General features: G+C 38.7%; 1 protein-coding gene across 2 annotated transcripts in view; it reads right to left on the minus strand.

Moving 5' to 3' along the window:
• The window catches only part of LOC124776502 (interleukin-1 receptor-associated kinase 4-like), a 135,600-nt gene that overhangs the window by 103,495 nt on the left and 15,545 nt on the right, over positions 1-16,560 (minus strand). For both annotated transcript variants that reach the window (XM_047251521.1, XM_047251522.1), the window contains exon 2: positions 14,677-14,838. In XM_047251521.1, the coding sequence (XP_047107477.1) occupies positions 14,677-14,838 (162 nt within the window). The remainder of the gene's footprint in view (positions 1-14,676; positions 14,839-16,560) is intronic.

Raw genomic sequence — 16,560 nt, forward strand, 5'->3', positions numbered from 1 at the left:
ATAAAACAGGCAGCCAGAAAGCAAATTTTAATATACACAATTCAAGCAGACAGCCTCTGATTGAAACTAGAGATACTCAAAAATTGGCAGAAAATTAGGTTCATTCAGTTGTAATTCAGCCAGTGCACAAAATCAATTATCGTTACTGCATCAGAATATCTGAGGACTAAAGGGAAGCTTAATGAGTTGCTTATTTGTATTGAAGAATTAGAGTTGAGAAAACCAGTTGATATAATCTGCCTCTCTGAGCATCACGTGACCACTGGTATAGATACATTAAATGTTACAGGATTCAAGTTAGCTTCTTAATTCTGTAGAGAAAATATGGAGAAAGAAGTAGTTGCCACATTTGTCAAAAACTGTTTTGATTTCAAGAATATTGATATTAATAAGTTTTGCTCAGAGCAGCACTTAGAAGCTTGTGCAACAGAAGTAGTATTTCATAATAAGTCCCTTATAATAGTAGGTATATACATATCACCTTCAGGAAATTTTAATATCTTCATAAAAAATCTGGAAGCTCTACTGTCCCATCTCATGGTAAAGAAAAAGGAAATAGTGCTTGCTGGTGATTTTATTGTGGATTTATTGAAAAGCTCTGTCAGTGAACAACTATTGCAACCAGTAACACTATCATTCAATTTAGTTCCTACTGTGAACTTTGCTACTAGGATATGTAAATGCTCTGAAACTGCTATTGATAATATCTTTGTAAACAAAACAAGGAGAAAAAGTCATATCACAAAACCAATAGTAAATGGGCTGTCTGATCATGACATTCAGCATCGTGTGTAAATTTTTAAATTTGTCGCGGTTAAAAATCTATTAACTCTCAGTACAGGAGAGTAATAAATAAGTCAAAAATTGAGAAATTCAGGAAATTGCTCAAAGACATGAACTGGATGGATGTTCACAATACTTCTGACTCAAATAGAAAATACAAAGCATGCATTAATAAAGTTACCTTCACTTTTGAAAATTGTTTTCCCCTAAAGGTAACTCATATCACACAAGTCAGAAAACAAACCATGGATTACACAAGGAATAAAGATATCTTGTGGGGCAAAAAGGAGACTGTAACTACTATCTAGGAAAAGCTCTGAAGTTAGAATTGTAATGCATTACAAAGAATATGGGAAAATATTGGAGCAAGTAATCCAGAAATTGTAGCAGCTTTATTACGAGAAAAAGATAATTACATCAGGCAACAAAATAAAAACTGCATGGGATATAGTGAAGACAGGCAGGTGGGACCAAGAAGGATGAGGATCAGATACCTCTAAAACTAAATTAGACTTTGGTAACAAGTACATGTAGTGTTGCAAACCTCTTAAACAAGAACTTCATTTCTGTTACTGACAGCTTGGGGTTATCAGGTTTGGTGAACAGTGCAATGGAGTATCTGAGACCAGCCTTTAAAAAAAAAAAAAAAATCAGTTAAAGGGAAATGACACTCACGTCTCCCAAAGAAGTAGCATCCATAATAAAACTCTTAAAATCTAAGTATTCCAGTGGGTATGATAATATATCAATGAAGTTAATCAAAGAGTGCTCATGCAAGTTGAGGTCTATCTTAAGTTATTTGTGTAATCAATCTCTTATCAGCAGAACATTTCCATATTGGCTAAAATATGCTGAAGTTAAGTCTCTTTATATAAGAAGGGGAATAAAGAGATACCATACAACTACTGACCAATTTCACTTTTGCCAGCTTTCTCAAAAATATTTGAAAAAGTTGTGTTCAAGTGTCTCCTTAAGCATCTGACTGCAAATAATATATTGTCCAAGTCACAGTCTGGATTTCTTAAGGGTTCTGATATAGAGAATGCTATTTACACTTACAGTGAGAATGTGCTTAATTCATTAGATAATACATTAGAGGCTACTGGCATTTTCTGTGACCTGTCAAAAGCCTTTGATTGTGAACCAAACATTCTCTTAAGTCAATTAGAATATTATGGTGTCATCGACAATGCTGTGAAATGGTTCGAATCTTATCTATCTAACAGGAAACAAAGGGTGTCATTGCCAAATACCTGTGCAGTAAACAGTCAGTCTTCATCTGACTGGGAATTAATTACGTGTGGCGTTCCTCAAGGTTCCATCTTGGGTCCATTGCTTTATCTTGTGTACATTAATGACCTCTCGTCTGTTACATTGCCGTATGCTAAGTTTTTTTTGTTTGCAGATGATACAAACATTGCAATAAGTAGCAAGTCAAATGCAGATTTAGAAATAGCTGCTAATCTTATTTTCAATGACATTAATAAATGGTTTATGTCATTAAACTTTGAGAATGCAGTTCAGAACCTGTAAGAGATTTCCTTCCAGCAAGTGTATTGCATATGAAGACATGCAGATTGAAGAGGTTCACAGTGTTAAATTTCTGGGATTACAACTCGATAATAAATTCAGGTGGGATGAGCATACCACAGAATTGCTGAAGTGTCTAAACAAGTCCGTATTTGCAGTGATAATGATGTTAGAGGTACGAGATATAAATATAAAAAACTTGTATACTTTGCTTACTTTAAGTCTATTATGTCATATGGGATCATATTCTGGGACAGCTCATCAAACCGAGCAAAAGTTTTTAGGGTGCAAAAGCAAGTGAGAAGAATCATTTGTGGCGTAAATTCAAGGACATCATGTAGAAACCTGTTCAAGGAACTTTGTATTCTAACCATTGCTTCTCAGTATATTTATTCCTTAATGAAGTTTGTTGCAAGTAATACATCTCTATTTCCAACCAATAGCTCAATACATAGTATCAATACTAGGAATAAGAAAAATCTATATAAAGACCTAAAATCACTTCCGTTGGTCCAAAAACAAGGGCCAGTATTCAGGAACACACATTTTCAATTTCCAGCAACTATCAAAAACTTGGTTTCAGATAAAGCACAGTTTAAACAGAGTTTGAAAAACTTTTTGATAGGCAACTCCTTCTACCCTATAGATCAATATCTTAACAGAGACTGTTAAGCCAGCTTAAGTAAAAATGTCTGTTAGATTTCAGTTTTGACAGCACTTGATCACAACAATCAAGATTAGGTATTTTGTGCATGATAAATTTATTGATAGTGCATAACAATGTTTCATTCTGACAGCACGTTAATTATGTAAATATTAGCTGAATATTAGCTGTTCCAGTTTACTGCACTGTATTCACCTATTTCGACAATCTCCTGACAAATGATCAGGGTAGTAAGTATTATAGTCAAATTTTTATGTTATACTCTCTGACATGTTACACACCCACAAGAATCATCTCATTTTTTGGGTCTATGGAATGAAAACTGAATCTAATATAATCACTAAAGATTATCCATCGAATGGAAACATTCCACCTCCTCAGCAACAAGGAAGTACAAGACCATTCTGTCATGGTGGTCACACCCACTGTGTTTTGGGACATATAAGGGATCATACTGATGAAATGCTAGCCTCACAGTGAGGCTGAGAATGCCACGTCACATTGCACCACTCTGTGGGAACTCTAACAACTAATTCACTACAAAAAACATGGCCTCCTGACAAAGGGAATGATTCTTCTGGATGACAATGCCCATCATCAAACAGTCAGACAAATGCAGGAGCTGTTACAAACATTTCATCTGGAACACTTGGAACACCCACCCTACTGTCTTGACTTGCCCCATCCCCTTCCCCCACTGAATTTCACCTTCTCGTGCCCCTCAAATCAAAAATGATCAGGCAACGTGATGGTCTATCAATTAGAAACAATCTTATTATTTTGAACAATGGAAAATCCAGGATGGAATGTAACAATACCAGAGAAGGAAAGTTGCTACTCACCATACAGCGGAGATGCTGAGTCACAATACGCACAACAAAAAGATTCACACAATTGTAGCTTTCGGCCATTAAGGCCTTTGTCAGCAGTGGGCATACATACACAGTTCTCTGACACTGCAGATGTGTGTGCAAGTTGCATTTGCACGAGTGTGTGTGTGCTTGTGTATATGTATGTCTACTGCTGACAAAGGCCTTAACGGCCGAAAGCTACAATTGTGTGAATCTTTTTGTTGCGCCTGTCATGACTCAGCATCTCCACTGTATGGTAAGTAGCAACTTTCCTTCTCTGGTATTGTCTTATTATTTTGAGATACTTTATTACTGTCTAATGTCAGGCTTACCATATCTCTGGGGATATCATTTCATGACACTATCAAAAATGTTTCCTACTCCTACTGAAATGACAGAACAGGTACCTGCCATATCAAAAGAACAGGTGGGTCCCTCTCATCCAGAGGTCTGAATGGCCTGCCCTTACTCCTAACGTGCCTTCTCTTTCCAACATGAGGACGGAACTAACAGTTCCGAAAGAAAGAATAGTTTCTTATACTTATGTACGTGCCTATTGTCGGTAATAAGAATTTTGCTTCCTGAAGTAAGTCCTGGCCAGCTATTCTGTATCTAATTTTAGACAACACATACCTTGCCAGTGAATAAGCGTGGCTATAACAGTACTATAAAATTAATATGATCTGTGCGGCACTTACAGTTTAACGATTTTATAACTTAAATTCACTTGGTCGTTTTCCAAATCCAAAGTCATCTTCTTTGACACTTAACTCCACCTCACTGGAGCCCATATCCAAGCCCGAGTCCAAATAAAATCAACCAATACCAAAGCTTGACAGCTGCCACCTCTTTCATATAAAATGCTCCTTCCCCTACACCCTAGGCATTCATGGCAAAAGAATCTATTCCATCATCAAATCTCTCAACACTATCAACAATCCCTCCCGCACTTTCCTCTCCTGCAACTACCCCATAGGCCTTATCCACAAACCAATCTCCAAGGCAGTACCTTTTCACACCCTACAATCACACAGCTTGAACTTCCAAACAAAACTTTGGTGCATTGCTGCCTCGCCCCTTTCCTTGATATCCTACCCACACCCCATTCACTGATGTCTTCTGTAACATCAGTAACATCATTTACAGACCACTAACATTACACTGCAATTAATCCTGCTGTAAAATCTGCCCCCAAGAACCCACTTGCTGCCACCTGCTCTGGCGCCATGTTTGGATGTACAGGGTGAATATGTAGTGAAATAAATTTCAGTAAGTTACATTGATTATTCTTCCTCAGGGGACACTGCCTTACAGTAGCACTGTCCATGCGGGCGAGGAGGTTTGCGTGCTCTGGATCCTGAGGGCTATGCCGACGGTAGCTTAGCTACCAGCAGGGCCACCCATGCCAGATTGGCCGAGGGGGAGGAGCCAGATGAAGTGTGTCCCACAATGGCCCACTGGTCCTTTTCACCTATACCAAGCTTATCCTTACCCTGTCCTTTTCCTGCCATCTAAAATCTACTCTTAGGTGTAGGGAAGCCAGCCACCCTAGGGGAGTAAACCCTTAAAAGAAAATTGGGCAACTCTGGAGGCTCTTAGATGGCAGCCCCACCACCAGACTAGGGAGCTGTGGGCCAATCACCGGCACTCCCAAAAACAAATGATTAAAGAGACAGCAGAAAAGAACAGCCAGACGAACTCAAATATGACGACCTTAAGTTTCTGGAATGCTAGAACACTGAGAGAAGCCATAAAACTGAAACATGTTACAAAGGAGATGATGAGTTACAGGTTGGACATTCTCAGACTTAGTGAGGTGCAATGGATAGATTTTGGAGAAATCCAAACACAAGATGGATACACCTTTTTATACTCTGGAACCGCTGGAGAGGATGCAGAGCACAGAAATGGAGTTGGACTTTTGTTAATCAAAGGAGCAAAAAAGAGCCTTATGGAAAGGAAAGCAGTTTCAGAAATACTACTGACAGCATATTTTAAGACAAACATTCTAAATGTCACAGTCATCCAATGCTATGATCCTACAGAAACCTCAGATACTGAACAGAAAAAAAGAGTTTTACCTCTCCTTAAGTGACACCATTAAAAGTACCAGTAAGAGAGACATCTTGATTATTATGGGAGACGTAAATGCAAAAGTCGGAAAGAACAATGAAGGCCTAGAGCATGTAAAGGGAGTCCATGGCATCAGAGAAATGAATGACAGTGGGGATATGTTTTCAAATTTCTGTGCCAGTCACAATTTGGTGATTGAAGGTACATTATTCCCACACAAGAATTGCCATAACGTTACATGGGTATCACCTGGTCACAGAATGGAAAACCAAATTGATCATATAGTGCTAAGCAAAAAATTTAGAAAGTCACTGATGAACGTGAGAAATAAACGTAGGGCTGATGTTCGCAGTGATCACCACCTTATTGTTGCAAATTTTAGACTAAAAATTATTGCTACAAATAGAAAGTTCGAACAACAGAACAAAAAATATGATGTGGGAAAACTTAGAATAACAGCAAAACAAGAAGACAAGAAGCTTTCTGTATTGAGCTAAGGAACTGCTACGAGGCACTCCAAGAAGCACAGGAAAATGATGAAAACAATGTTGATGATACATGGACTCAGATGAAGGACATCTACTGCAATGTGAGCAAACAGGTCCTTGGCTTTAAAAACCATTTGAAGAAAGATTGGATGTCAGCATACATGGAATTTGATCAGCTGTAGGAAGGAGATTCAGGCAAGATTAAATATGAGTAAAACAAGACAGCAGAAAACTCGAATGCAAGCTGAGTAAGCAGCTACTGACTCTCATATAAAGAGGAGTGTGAGGAATGATAAGAGAAAGTGGATGGATGAGCAAGCTCTGAGAGGAGAGAGAGCTGCAGCAATGGGTGGCACAAAAGAACCGTACCGCATCACTAGAATGTTGTCCAAAAAAGGTATCAACAAGAACAGACCTGTGAAAGGCAAGAAGGGGCAGCTGTTGATGACAGAAGAAGACCAACTTAGAAGATGGAGAGAATATTTTTCTGAAGTCTTAAACAGAGTGCAACCTGAAGAGAGGGAGAGGCAATGGAATTTTTCAGATGCCATTTACAGAATCAATGTAAGCACACCAACTAAGACTGAAATTAAAATAGCTCTCAAACAGATAAAGAACGGGAAGGTTCCAGGAATGGATAATATTGCACCTGAGGTGCTAAAAGCAGACACTGACACCACCATAAATCTACCGCATCCATTGTTTGAGAAGATATGGTCAGAAGAGAAAATACCAGAGGATTGGAAAGAAGGGCTGATTATTAAGTTGCCAAAGAAAGGGGATACTACCAACAGTAATAACTGGCGAGATCACCCTCCTATCTGTACCAAGTAAAGTACTCTATAGACTGATGCTAAATCATATCAAGGACTCAGTCGAGGCACGACTGAGAAAAAAGCAAGTTGAGTTTACAGAGCACAGAAGTTGTGTCAATCTCATCAACACATTGCATATAATACTTGAGCAGAGTGCAGCATGGCAGAACACACTCTACCTTACATTTATTGATTTTGAAAAGGCATTTGACTCTTAATAGGCTAGTTATGTGGCATGCCTTGGAAGAGTATGGAATATCATCAAAGATAATCAATATTATTAAAGCCATGTATGATGGATATGAACGTAGGGTGCTACACAATGCCCAACTTACTGAATCTATCCAAACAAATGCTGGGGTGAGACAGGGATGTATTCTGTCACCTACCTTATTCTTGTTGGTACTGGACAGTGTAATGAAAAGAGTTGTTGAGGGTAGGAGAAGAGATATTCAGTGGGGAATGCAAGACAGGCTTGAAAACCTCGACTTTGCTGACGATATCTGTCTGCTCTCGCAAAGATTGCGTAACATAGAAGAAAAGTTGGAAAGACTGAAAGAGGAAGCAGAAATTGTAGGTATTACAATATATGTTCAGAAAACTAAGGAAATGAGAATGCGATCTGAAAAACAAGCGAAGCTAACAGTGTATGGAAAAGAATTGGAACAAGTAGACTCTTGTATATCTAGGCAGTACCGTCTGTAAAGATGGAGGGACCGAGGAGGATGTAAAGAGTCAGAAATGGAAGGCAAATGGAGCCTTTGTACAACTGTACCCTGTCTGCCACAACAAGAACATCTCGAGACAAACCAAGCTGTGCTTGTTCAATAACAACATAAAGTCAGTCCTCCTGTATAGTTGCGAAACATGGAAGGTAACAAACATGACTGTGAACCAGCTGCAAGTCTTCATAAACTGGTGTCTTCGGCAAATTATAAATGTGAGGTGGCCAGATGTTATACCAAATGATGAATTGTGGGAGATGACAAACCAGCAATCAATCTGTGAACAAATAAAGGAAAGAAAATGGAGGTTGATTGGTCACACAGTACGCAAACAACAAGGAGCTGTTGAAAAGGCAGCACTGGATTGGAACCCACAAGGTACACTTAGACGTGCCCGCCCTAAAAATATATGGAAATTAACGGTGGAAGAAGACGCTCTGAAAGCTGGTAAAACATGGAGTGAAATGAAATGTTTGGCTGCCAACAGAAACAGATGGAAGGTCTTTACTGCTGCCCTACGGAACAACAGGACATAAGCAAAGTCACATTGACTATTATTGCCTCTATCCAGTTGTGTAACAACATGCTGACTGCAAGGTATGTATCACCAAATGCCTATTATGAAAAAAACAGATGCCTATTATGAAAAAAACAGCCATGCAGACTCTATATTCTACTGATAATCAAAACAGCACAGCCCTATAAAAACATATTTTTACCTCTGCATAAAAAGTTCTCGGTTTACTTGCCGCGCAAATTTGGATAAAATCCCGAGTTTCAATGACTACCTCCATCATCTTTGTCAGAGGTAAAACTGTCAGTTTTACCCCTGACGAAGATGATGGAGGTAATCATCAAAAGCTCGGGATTTTATCCAAATTTGACGCAGGAAGTAAACTGAGAACTTTTTATGCAGGACTCCATCACGAAAGACTTCATAGTCATATTTTTACCTCTGGCTGCAAGCATGAGGAGATGGGAGCTTGCCCTGCAACATATCCTTTTATCCCGAAATCCTCCTCAAGTTAACCTCCATTAACATACTAACATATAATCCCCGTCCATTGTTTTCAATAATTATGATCACGTTATTTTTATTTATTATGTCTTATTTAATTATTTTCTTTACTGCTTGTTGCTTCTTCGCCTTTTTTCTCACCTCCCCCACACAAGTCACATTTTCTTCTTAGTTCTTACTTGCCCTATTAATTTCATTTTTCATCCTTTTATTCCATCGTTACTTCTCACTCTGTTCTCATAATCACTGGATTGAAGCTGGCACAGTGTGTGCCAAGAAACTTGCTCTGACCTCCTACTCTCTCTGATATCTCTTCCTCCTCCATTTTCCCAATCCTTCTCTTTTTCCTCCCAGAGGAAGAAACTAACACATCCAAAAGATAGTGTGCTTTCTGGTACTTTTGTAAGTATCTATTGGCACTGGCCAGCCATACTGTCTCATAATTTTAGCGAACTTATACCTACTAAATCAGTGGGTAAAAATGCCAACACATTAGGCAGCAATACACAAGTGTACAGACAGTGGTAGTATCGTGTACACAAGGTATAAAAGAGCAGTGCATTGGCAGAGTTGTCATTTGTACGAGGTGATTCATGTGAAAAGATTTCTGAAATGATTATAGCCACATGACATGAATTAACAGACTTTTACCACAAAATGGTAGTCATATAATGTATACATTGAAGAGCCAAAGGAACTGGTACACCTCCCTAGTGTCGTGCAACGCCCACTTGAGCACACAGAAGTGCTGCAACATGATGTGGCGTGGACTCGATTAATGCCTGAAGTAGTGCTGGAGGGAACTGACACCACGAATCCTGCAGGGCTGTCCATAAATCATAAGAGTACGAGTGAGTGGAGTTCTCTTCTGAACAGCACTTTGTAAGGCATACCACATATCCTCAATAATGTTCATGTCTGGGGAGTTTGGTGGCCAGCAAAAGTGTTTAAACTCAGATGAGTGTTTCTGGAGCCATTCTGGATGTGTGGGGTGTTGCTTTGTCCTGCTGGAATTGCTCAAGTCCATCAAAATGCACAATGGACCTGAATGGATGCAGGTGATCAGACAAGATGTTTACGTATGTGTCACCTGTCAGAGTTTTTATTTATTTATTTATATACTTGTTCCATAGATCTGTACATGTGAGCAAGTCACTCAGATGTGGAACGTGTCAATGTACATAATAAAATACATAGAATAAAGACATTGTTATAGTATTAATAACAGTGCACAGAAGTCATACTTATTAGCTTAAAAACTAGTCAACATAAATGTGAAGATAGCAGTTTCATATTCAAGGCATTATTGCATCTATTTTAACCTTGAACAGTAATCAAAACTTCCCACTTTGGGTTTAAAAGTGACCCAAAAATGGAAATGAGAAAAACAGGAATTTTTACATTAGCGCATTATTATGTTAGTTTAACAGTAAACAGTGTCAAAAAATTTAAAAACATCTTTCCAATCTGGGTTTTACTTATTTCTCTGAAAGAATTCCTCTAGTGAATAAAGTGAGGTCTCAAGTAAATAATTTTTCAAGCTACGTTTAAATACTGATGTACTACTCCTTATACTTTTGATGCTGTTGGGTAGGGAATTGAAAATTTTCGTTCCAGCGTACTTTACCCCTTTCTGAATAAGTGTCAAGTTCTTTAACTTACAGTGGAAATCCTCTTTTCTTCTGGTGTTATGTTCATGATGTAGGCAATTCGTTTCATACAGAGTGGGGTTATTTATTATGAAGCACATCAGTGAATATATGTACTGAGATGTTGCTGTCAGTATTTCAAGTTGTTTAAAAAGATTTCGACATGAGGTTCGTGGGGGTACACCACAAATGATTCTTATTGCTCTTTTTTGTGCTGTGAGGATTTTCTTTGCGGCAGGTGTATTGCCCCAGAAGATGATGCCATAACACATGACTGAATGAAAATAGCCAAAGTAAGCTGAATTTGAGATGGTAATGTCATTGAAACGTGACAAAATTCGTAAAGCAAATGTTGCCGACATCAGCCGTTTTAGTGTTTGTAGAATGTGATGTTCGCAGTTCAGCTTACTGTCCACGTATACACCTAGGAATTTTGATAAGTACACTTGCTTTATCATCTGATCATTCTGTGTGATAACTATTTCTTTTGGGTTTTTGTGGGTTGTCTAGAACTGGATAAAATTGGTTTTTTTCAGGTTTATTGAAAGGGAGTTAATACTAAACCAACCCAGAACTTCTTTAAGGATATCATTGACCTCGGATTCTAAGTCAGTAGTTGACACATTATCCACCACAATGCTCGTATCATCAGCAAACATTGTAAATTTACACTGGTTATTGATGGATAAAGGCAGGTCATTAACATATATGAGGAACAGCAAGGGCCCAAGCACTCATCCCTGTGGCACTCCATGCTGCACAATTCCCCACTCAGAGTCCACTATATATTGTGATACACTATCTGAAACATCTAGAATAATCTTCTGCTTCCTATTTTCGAGGTACGATTTTAACCAGTTCCCTACAGGTTCTGTAATTCCATAATGACAGGACTTCTTGAAGAGTATCTGGTGATCTACACAGTCGAACGCCTTTGATAGGTCGCATAAGACACCAATTGGGAGCCTCTTGCTGTTTATAGACTCTAGAACATCATTTGTGAATGAGAAAACTGCGTTATCTATTGAAACTCCCTTTTGAAAACCAAACTGCTGACTGTTAATGATGTTCAGGTCACCAAGGTGTGCCACAATCCTGTTGTACAGAGCTTTTTCTAGGACTTTTGAAAATGTTGTTAATAGAGAGATAGGGCGATAGTTTGACACATTTGTAGCATCCCCTGCTTTGTACAGGGGCCTGACAACAGAGTATTTCATTCTGTCGGAAACACTCCTTGTTGCAGATGTGAGACAAAACTTCGGTCACTTCACTACAGCAAGCCTTCAACAGCTCACTACAGCAAGCCTTCAACAGCTTGCTTGAAATATCGTCGATACCAGCAGAATGTTTATTTTTAAGAGACTGTATGATTTTTTTGATTTCATTGGCAGTAATGGGAAGCACACTTATTTGAATGAAAGGTTCTGGAAAATTATTTTTCATTATACAGGCAACTTTATCTACAGAACCATGGCAACCTATCTGTGATGGGACAGTTAAAAAATGTTGGTTAAAGATTTCAGCAATTTCCTCACTATTAGTTATCTCTGAGTTGTCAACATTTAAAACAATATTTTTGTCTTTGGTGTAGTTTACAGTCCCTGTTTCTCTCTTTATCACATTCCAGATTGTTTTAATTTTATTATCTAGGCATGTTATGGGCCCCGTATCACTGCAACTGCACATGCCCCACACCTTTACAGAGCCTCCACCAGCTTGAACAGCTCCCTGCTGACGTGGAGGATCCATGGGTTCATGAAATTGTCTCCATACCCCCCCCCCCCCCATTCACTCGATACAATTTGAAATGAGAGTTGTCCAACCAGGCAATGTGTTTCCAGTCATCCGTCATCCACAGTCCAATGTCAGTAATGACAGGTTCAGGTGAGGCATAAACCTTTGTGTTTTGCAGTCATCAAGGATATACGAGTCGGCTTTCAGCTTTGAAAGCCCATATCGAGGATGTTTCGTTGAATGGTTCACACGCTGACATTTGTTGATGGCCCAGCACTGAAATCTGCAGCAGTCTGTGAAAGGGTTTTATTTCTGTCACGTTGAACGATTCTCTTCAGTTGTCATTGGTCCCATTCTTGCAGAATCATTTTCAGGCTATAGCAATGTCTGAGATTTTATGTTTTACCCGATTTCTGATATTCACGGTACACTTGTGAAATGTTTGTAAGGGAAAATCCCCACTTCCCCTCAGAGATGCTGTGTCCCATCGCTCGTGCACCAACTATAGCACCACACTCAAACTCATCTAGATCTTGATAACCTGCCGTTGTAGCAGCAGTAACTGATCTAACAACTGTGCCAGACACTTGTCTTATATAGGCACTGCTGAATGCACCCCCGTATTCTGCTGTTTACATTATCTCTCTATTTGAATATGCATGCCTATACCAGTTTCTTTGGCACTTCAGTGTGTCCTAACACATGTGTTATGACAGTATGGCAAAATTTGGCGTTAATGGGCTATGGCAGCAGATGAATGACGTGAGTGCCTTTGCTAACTGTACGACATTGCCTGCAGTGCCTCTCCTGGGCTTGTGACCATATCAGTTGGACTCTAGATGACTGGAAAACCATGGCCCGGTCAGATGAGCACCAATTTCGATAGGTAAGAGCTGATGGCTGGGTTCAAGTTTAATGAAGACCCCATGCAGCCATGGACCAAATCTGTCAACAACAAGGCACTGTGCAAGCTGGCGGTGGCTCCATAATGGTGTGGGCTGTGTTTACATGGAATGGACTGCATCCTCTGGTACAAATGAACTGACTACTGACTGGAAATTGTTATGTTAGTCTACCTTGAGACCTTCTGCAGCCATTCATGGACCATATTCCCAAACAACAATGGAATTTTTATGGATGACAATGCATCATGTTACCAGGTCACAATTGTTTGCGGCTGGTTTGAAGAACATTCTGGACAATTCAAATGGATGACTTGGCCACCCAGATTGACTAACATAAATCACGCCAAAAATCATTTATGGGACATAATCGAGAGGTCAGTTTGTGCACGAGCTCCTGGACCGGTAATACTGTCCCAGTTATGGATGGCTATAGTGGCATCATGGTTCAATATTTATGCAGGGGACTTCCAATAACTTGTTGAGTCAACGCCACACTGAGCTCCTGCACTACATCAGGCAAAAGAAGGTCTGACACAATATTAGGATGTCTCCCATGATTTTTGTTACTTCAGTGTAAATTAATCTTACAACAGTACTGACATAAGACACTGTAGAGTGTCAAAGGACAGTAACATCAGAAACAAAGTAAAGCAGAAATGCATACCCAGCATGAAATAAATAGACGTAGAGGGAGGGAGGGAGGGAGGGAGGGAGGGAGGGAGGGAGGGAGGGAGGGAGGGAAGGAGGGAGGAAGGGAGGGTAAACAAGAAAGCAGCAGCTCAGTACTAATTGCCAAAAAGCATGGCCATAATCTTTAGATTCCTTACCTGCAACTTCTGACTGAGCAAGGCATTGAGAGGTAAGCAAAAAAGAAAGGGGATAGGGGATTCATGTGTAAGAACTCTATGCTGACACACAGCAGACTGGCAACAAAGAGTTATCTCATATCCTCAAAACAATTACTGACATAAAATAGTACTAAGATTACAACTGCCTTGGTGGCATTAAAGAAATGAGGCTGATTAATAATGGCACCTGTAAGATATGATAAGAAGAAAAACAAAGACGAGCAAATAAATGAACTTGGACCAATAATAAGAGAACAGGAGGTAACAAAAAAGAAATACTGAAGGTTGTCAAAAAATACCTTGACTTTATGATACCATATTAGTTTTCTTTTCTGAAGCAAGGAGTTCATGGAACAGGAACAAATATCTGTTGTTATTTTACTGAACTCTCTGATTTACAAAGTTTCTATAATGTTTTTAATAAAATTGAAAATAAAACTGACATAAATAAATGCTTTCCTATATGGAAGTGTACATGAAGAATTCTTACAAAGAGATTGAAATTCCTGAACTTCCAGTCATCTCCTTTCCACAATAAAAAGACTTAAATAGATGAATCAGTTATACCATTTGCTGTGCAATAAATTACTCACTTTACATGTTCCATTTTGTATTTCATCTCAGATGTATCAGATCCAGTTTTAGGAATAATGGCCATGAGCTGCTTCCATGCTTCACCATATTCGAGTATCTGAACAAGACGAAATAAAGCTTGAGGAGGCAACTTTCTGATTTCCAGTTCAGCAGGTAGAGATCTGAAATAAAAGATACGGCCATTCTTTATTTATTTGTTTATTTATTTGAGGAAGCAATTTAATTTTTGGCTATGTGGACAATAGCTAAAAGATCAGTTCAACTAACATCTTCCTAAATATCCACAGCTGTCAGAAAGTTAAATGTACAAGAGCTGTAGACAATACTGTCAACACCATCACGTGATCTTGACTTACTTTCAATGTACTAATATTGTCTTTTGGTTTGCCATTGCACTTAAACATTCCTGGAAGTGCTTCGGTTCATCAATGTGCCCGTGACTGTTGTAGTAATGAGACAATCTATCATCACAATGAAGATTACAATCTTACAAAAACCACAAACTGTCACCAACATCACAGTTGCTGTATGTGGGCAGTAGTGCAAATGAGCCAGGGTACATAGAACAGGTGTTTCTATTCTCATGACAAGGTACGTTGTTCACAGGAGTGGAAGAAAATAAAATTTACTGATAAAGGTGAAAGGGTAGTAAAGAGTAAATGATCATTAGCACAAAAATGACTATTGAATTTAATAATAGTTTTGTGAATTCAGTGCCAAAGAAAGCAATGCAAAAGGAACTGCGTAAACAAACTTTTGAGAGTAGAAATGCTGTTTTCAAACTTATGTAAACTGAAGTAATGAAAAGCTTTTGTAAACTGAAGTAATGAAAAGCAGCAGCTTCAGTGGTGTAAGGAGCTCTAAATCTCAACCACTGACTGAAGTAAACCTTTCTTGTAGTTGTCTGGTTCTAGTTTTAGGTTGTTACTCATTTAAAGATTAAAAGCAGTCTTGATCACAACTTTTTATTTTTATTGGAGTGACCAGTTTCAATTCTATTTAAGAACCATCTTCAGACTCCACAACGGTAGGTGGACTCCGTGAAGTAAGTTGTGCCGACCTTCGACGCTGAAGCAGTTATTCCATACGAAACCGGTCACTCCAATAAAAATAAAAAGTTGCGATCAAAACTGTTTTTAATCTTTAAATTTTTATTTTAAAAGATCGCTGATAATGTTTTCAAAAATTTTACTCATTGTTAACTTGTTTACATATCTGTTCCCTAATGCAAACATGTTTGTTTATGAAGAACACAATCTTGGACAGAATTACCTCCTCAATGCCAACCAGCATGTTTTTCGACAACATCGATCATGTGATACCCAACTTGCACTTTTCTCGCATGACATACTGAAAGCTTTGCATCAAGGCACCCAAGTAGATGCAATAGTTCTTGATTTCCACAAAGCATTTGACTCAGTACCGCACCTATGTTTATTGTTGAAAGTACTATCATATGAGGTACTGAGTGAAATTTGTGACAGACAATATTAACAGTAAAATCAGGCTTTTTGCAGAGATGCAGTTATCTATATCTATATCTAAAAAAAGCTGCATAAATATTCAGACAGATCTTGATAAGAATTCAACATGATGCAGAGATTGGCAACTTGCTCTAAATGTTCAGAAATATAAAATTTTGCACTTCACAAAATGAAAAAACATAGTATCTTATGACTATTATATTAATGAGACACTGCTGGAAGTGGCCAACTCATGTAAGTACCTGGGTGTGACACACTGTAGGGATATGAAATGGAATGATCACATAGGTACAGTCATAGATAAAGCGGGTGGTAGACTTCAGTTTATTGGTAGAATACCGGGGAAGAGCAATCAGTCTATGAAAGAGATTGCTTACAAATTACTCATGCGACCCATCC

Source organism: Schistocerca piceifrons, chromosome 2 (assembly GCF_021461385.2).
Source record: "Schistocerca piceifrons isolate TAMUIC-IGC-003096 chromosome 2, iqSchPice1.1, whole genome shotgun sequence".
Classification (NCBI taxonomy): domain Eukaryota; kingdom Metazoa; phylum Arthropoda; class Insecta; order Orthoptera; family Acrididae; genus Schistocerca; species Schistocerca piceifrons.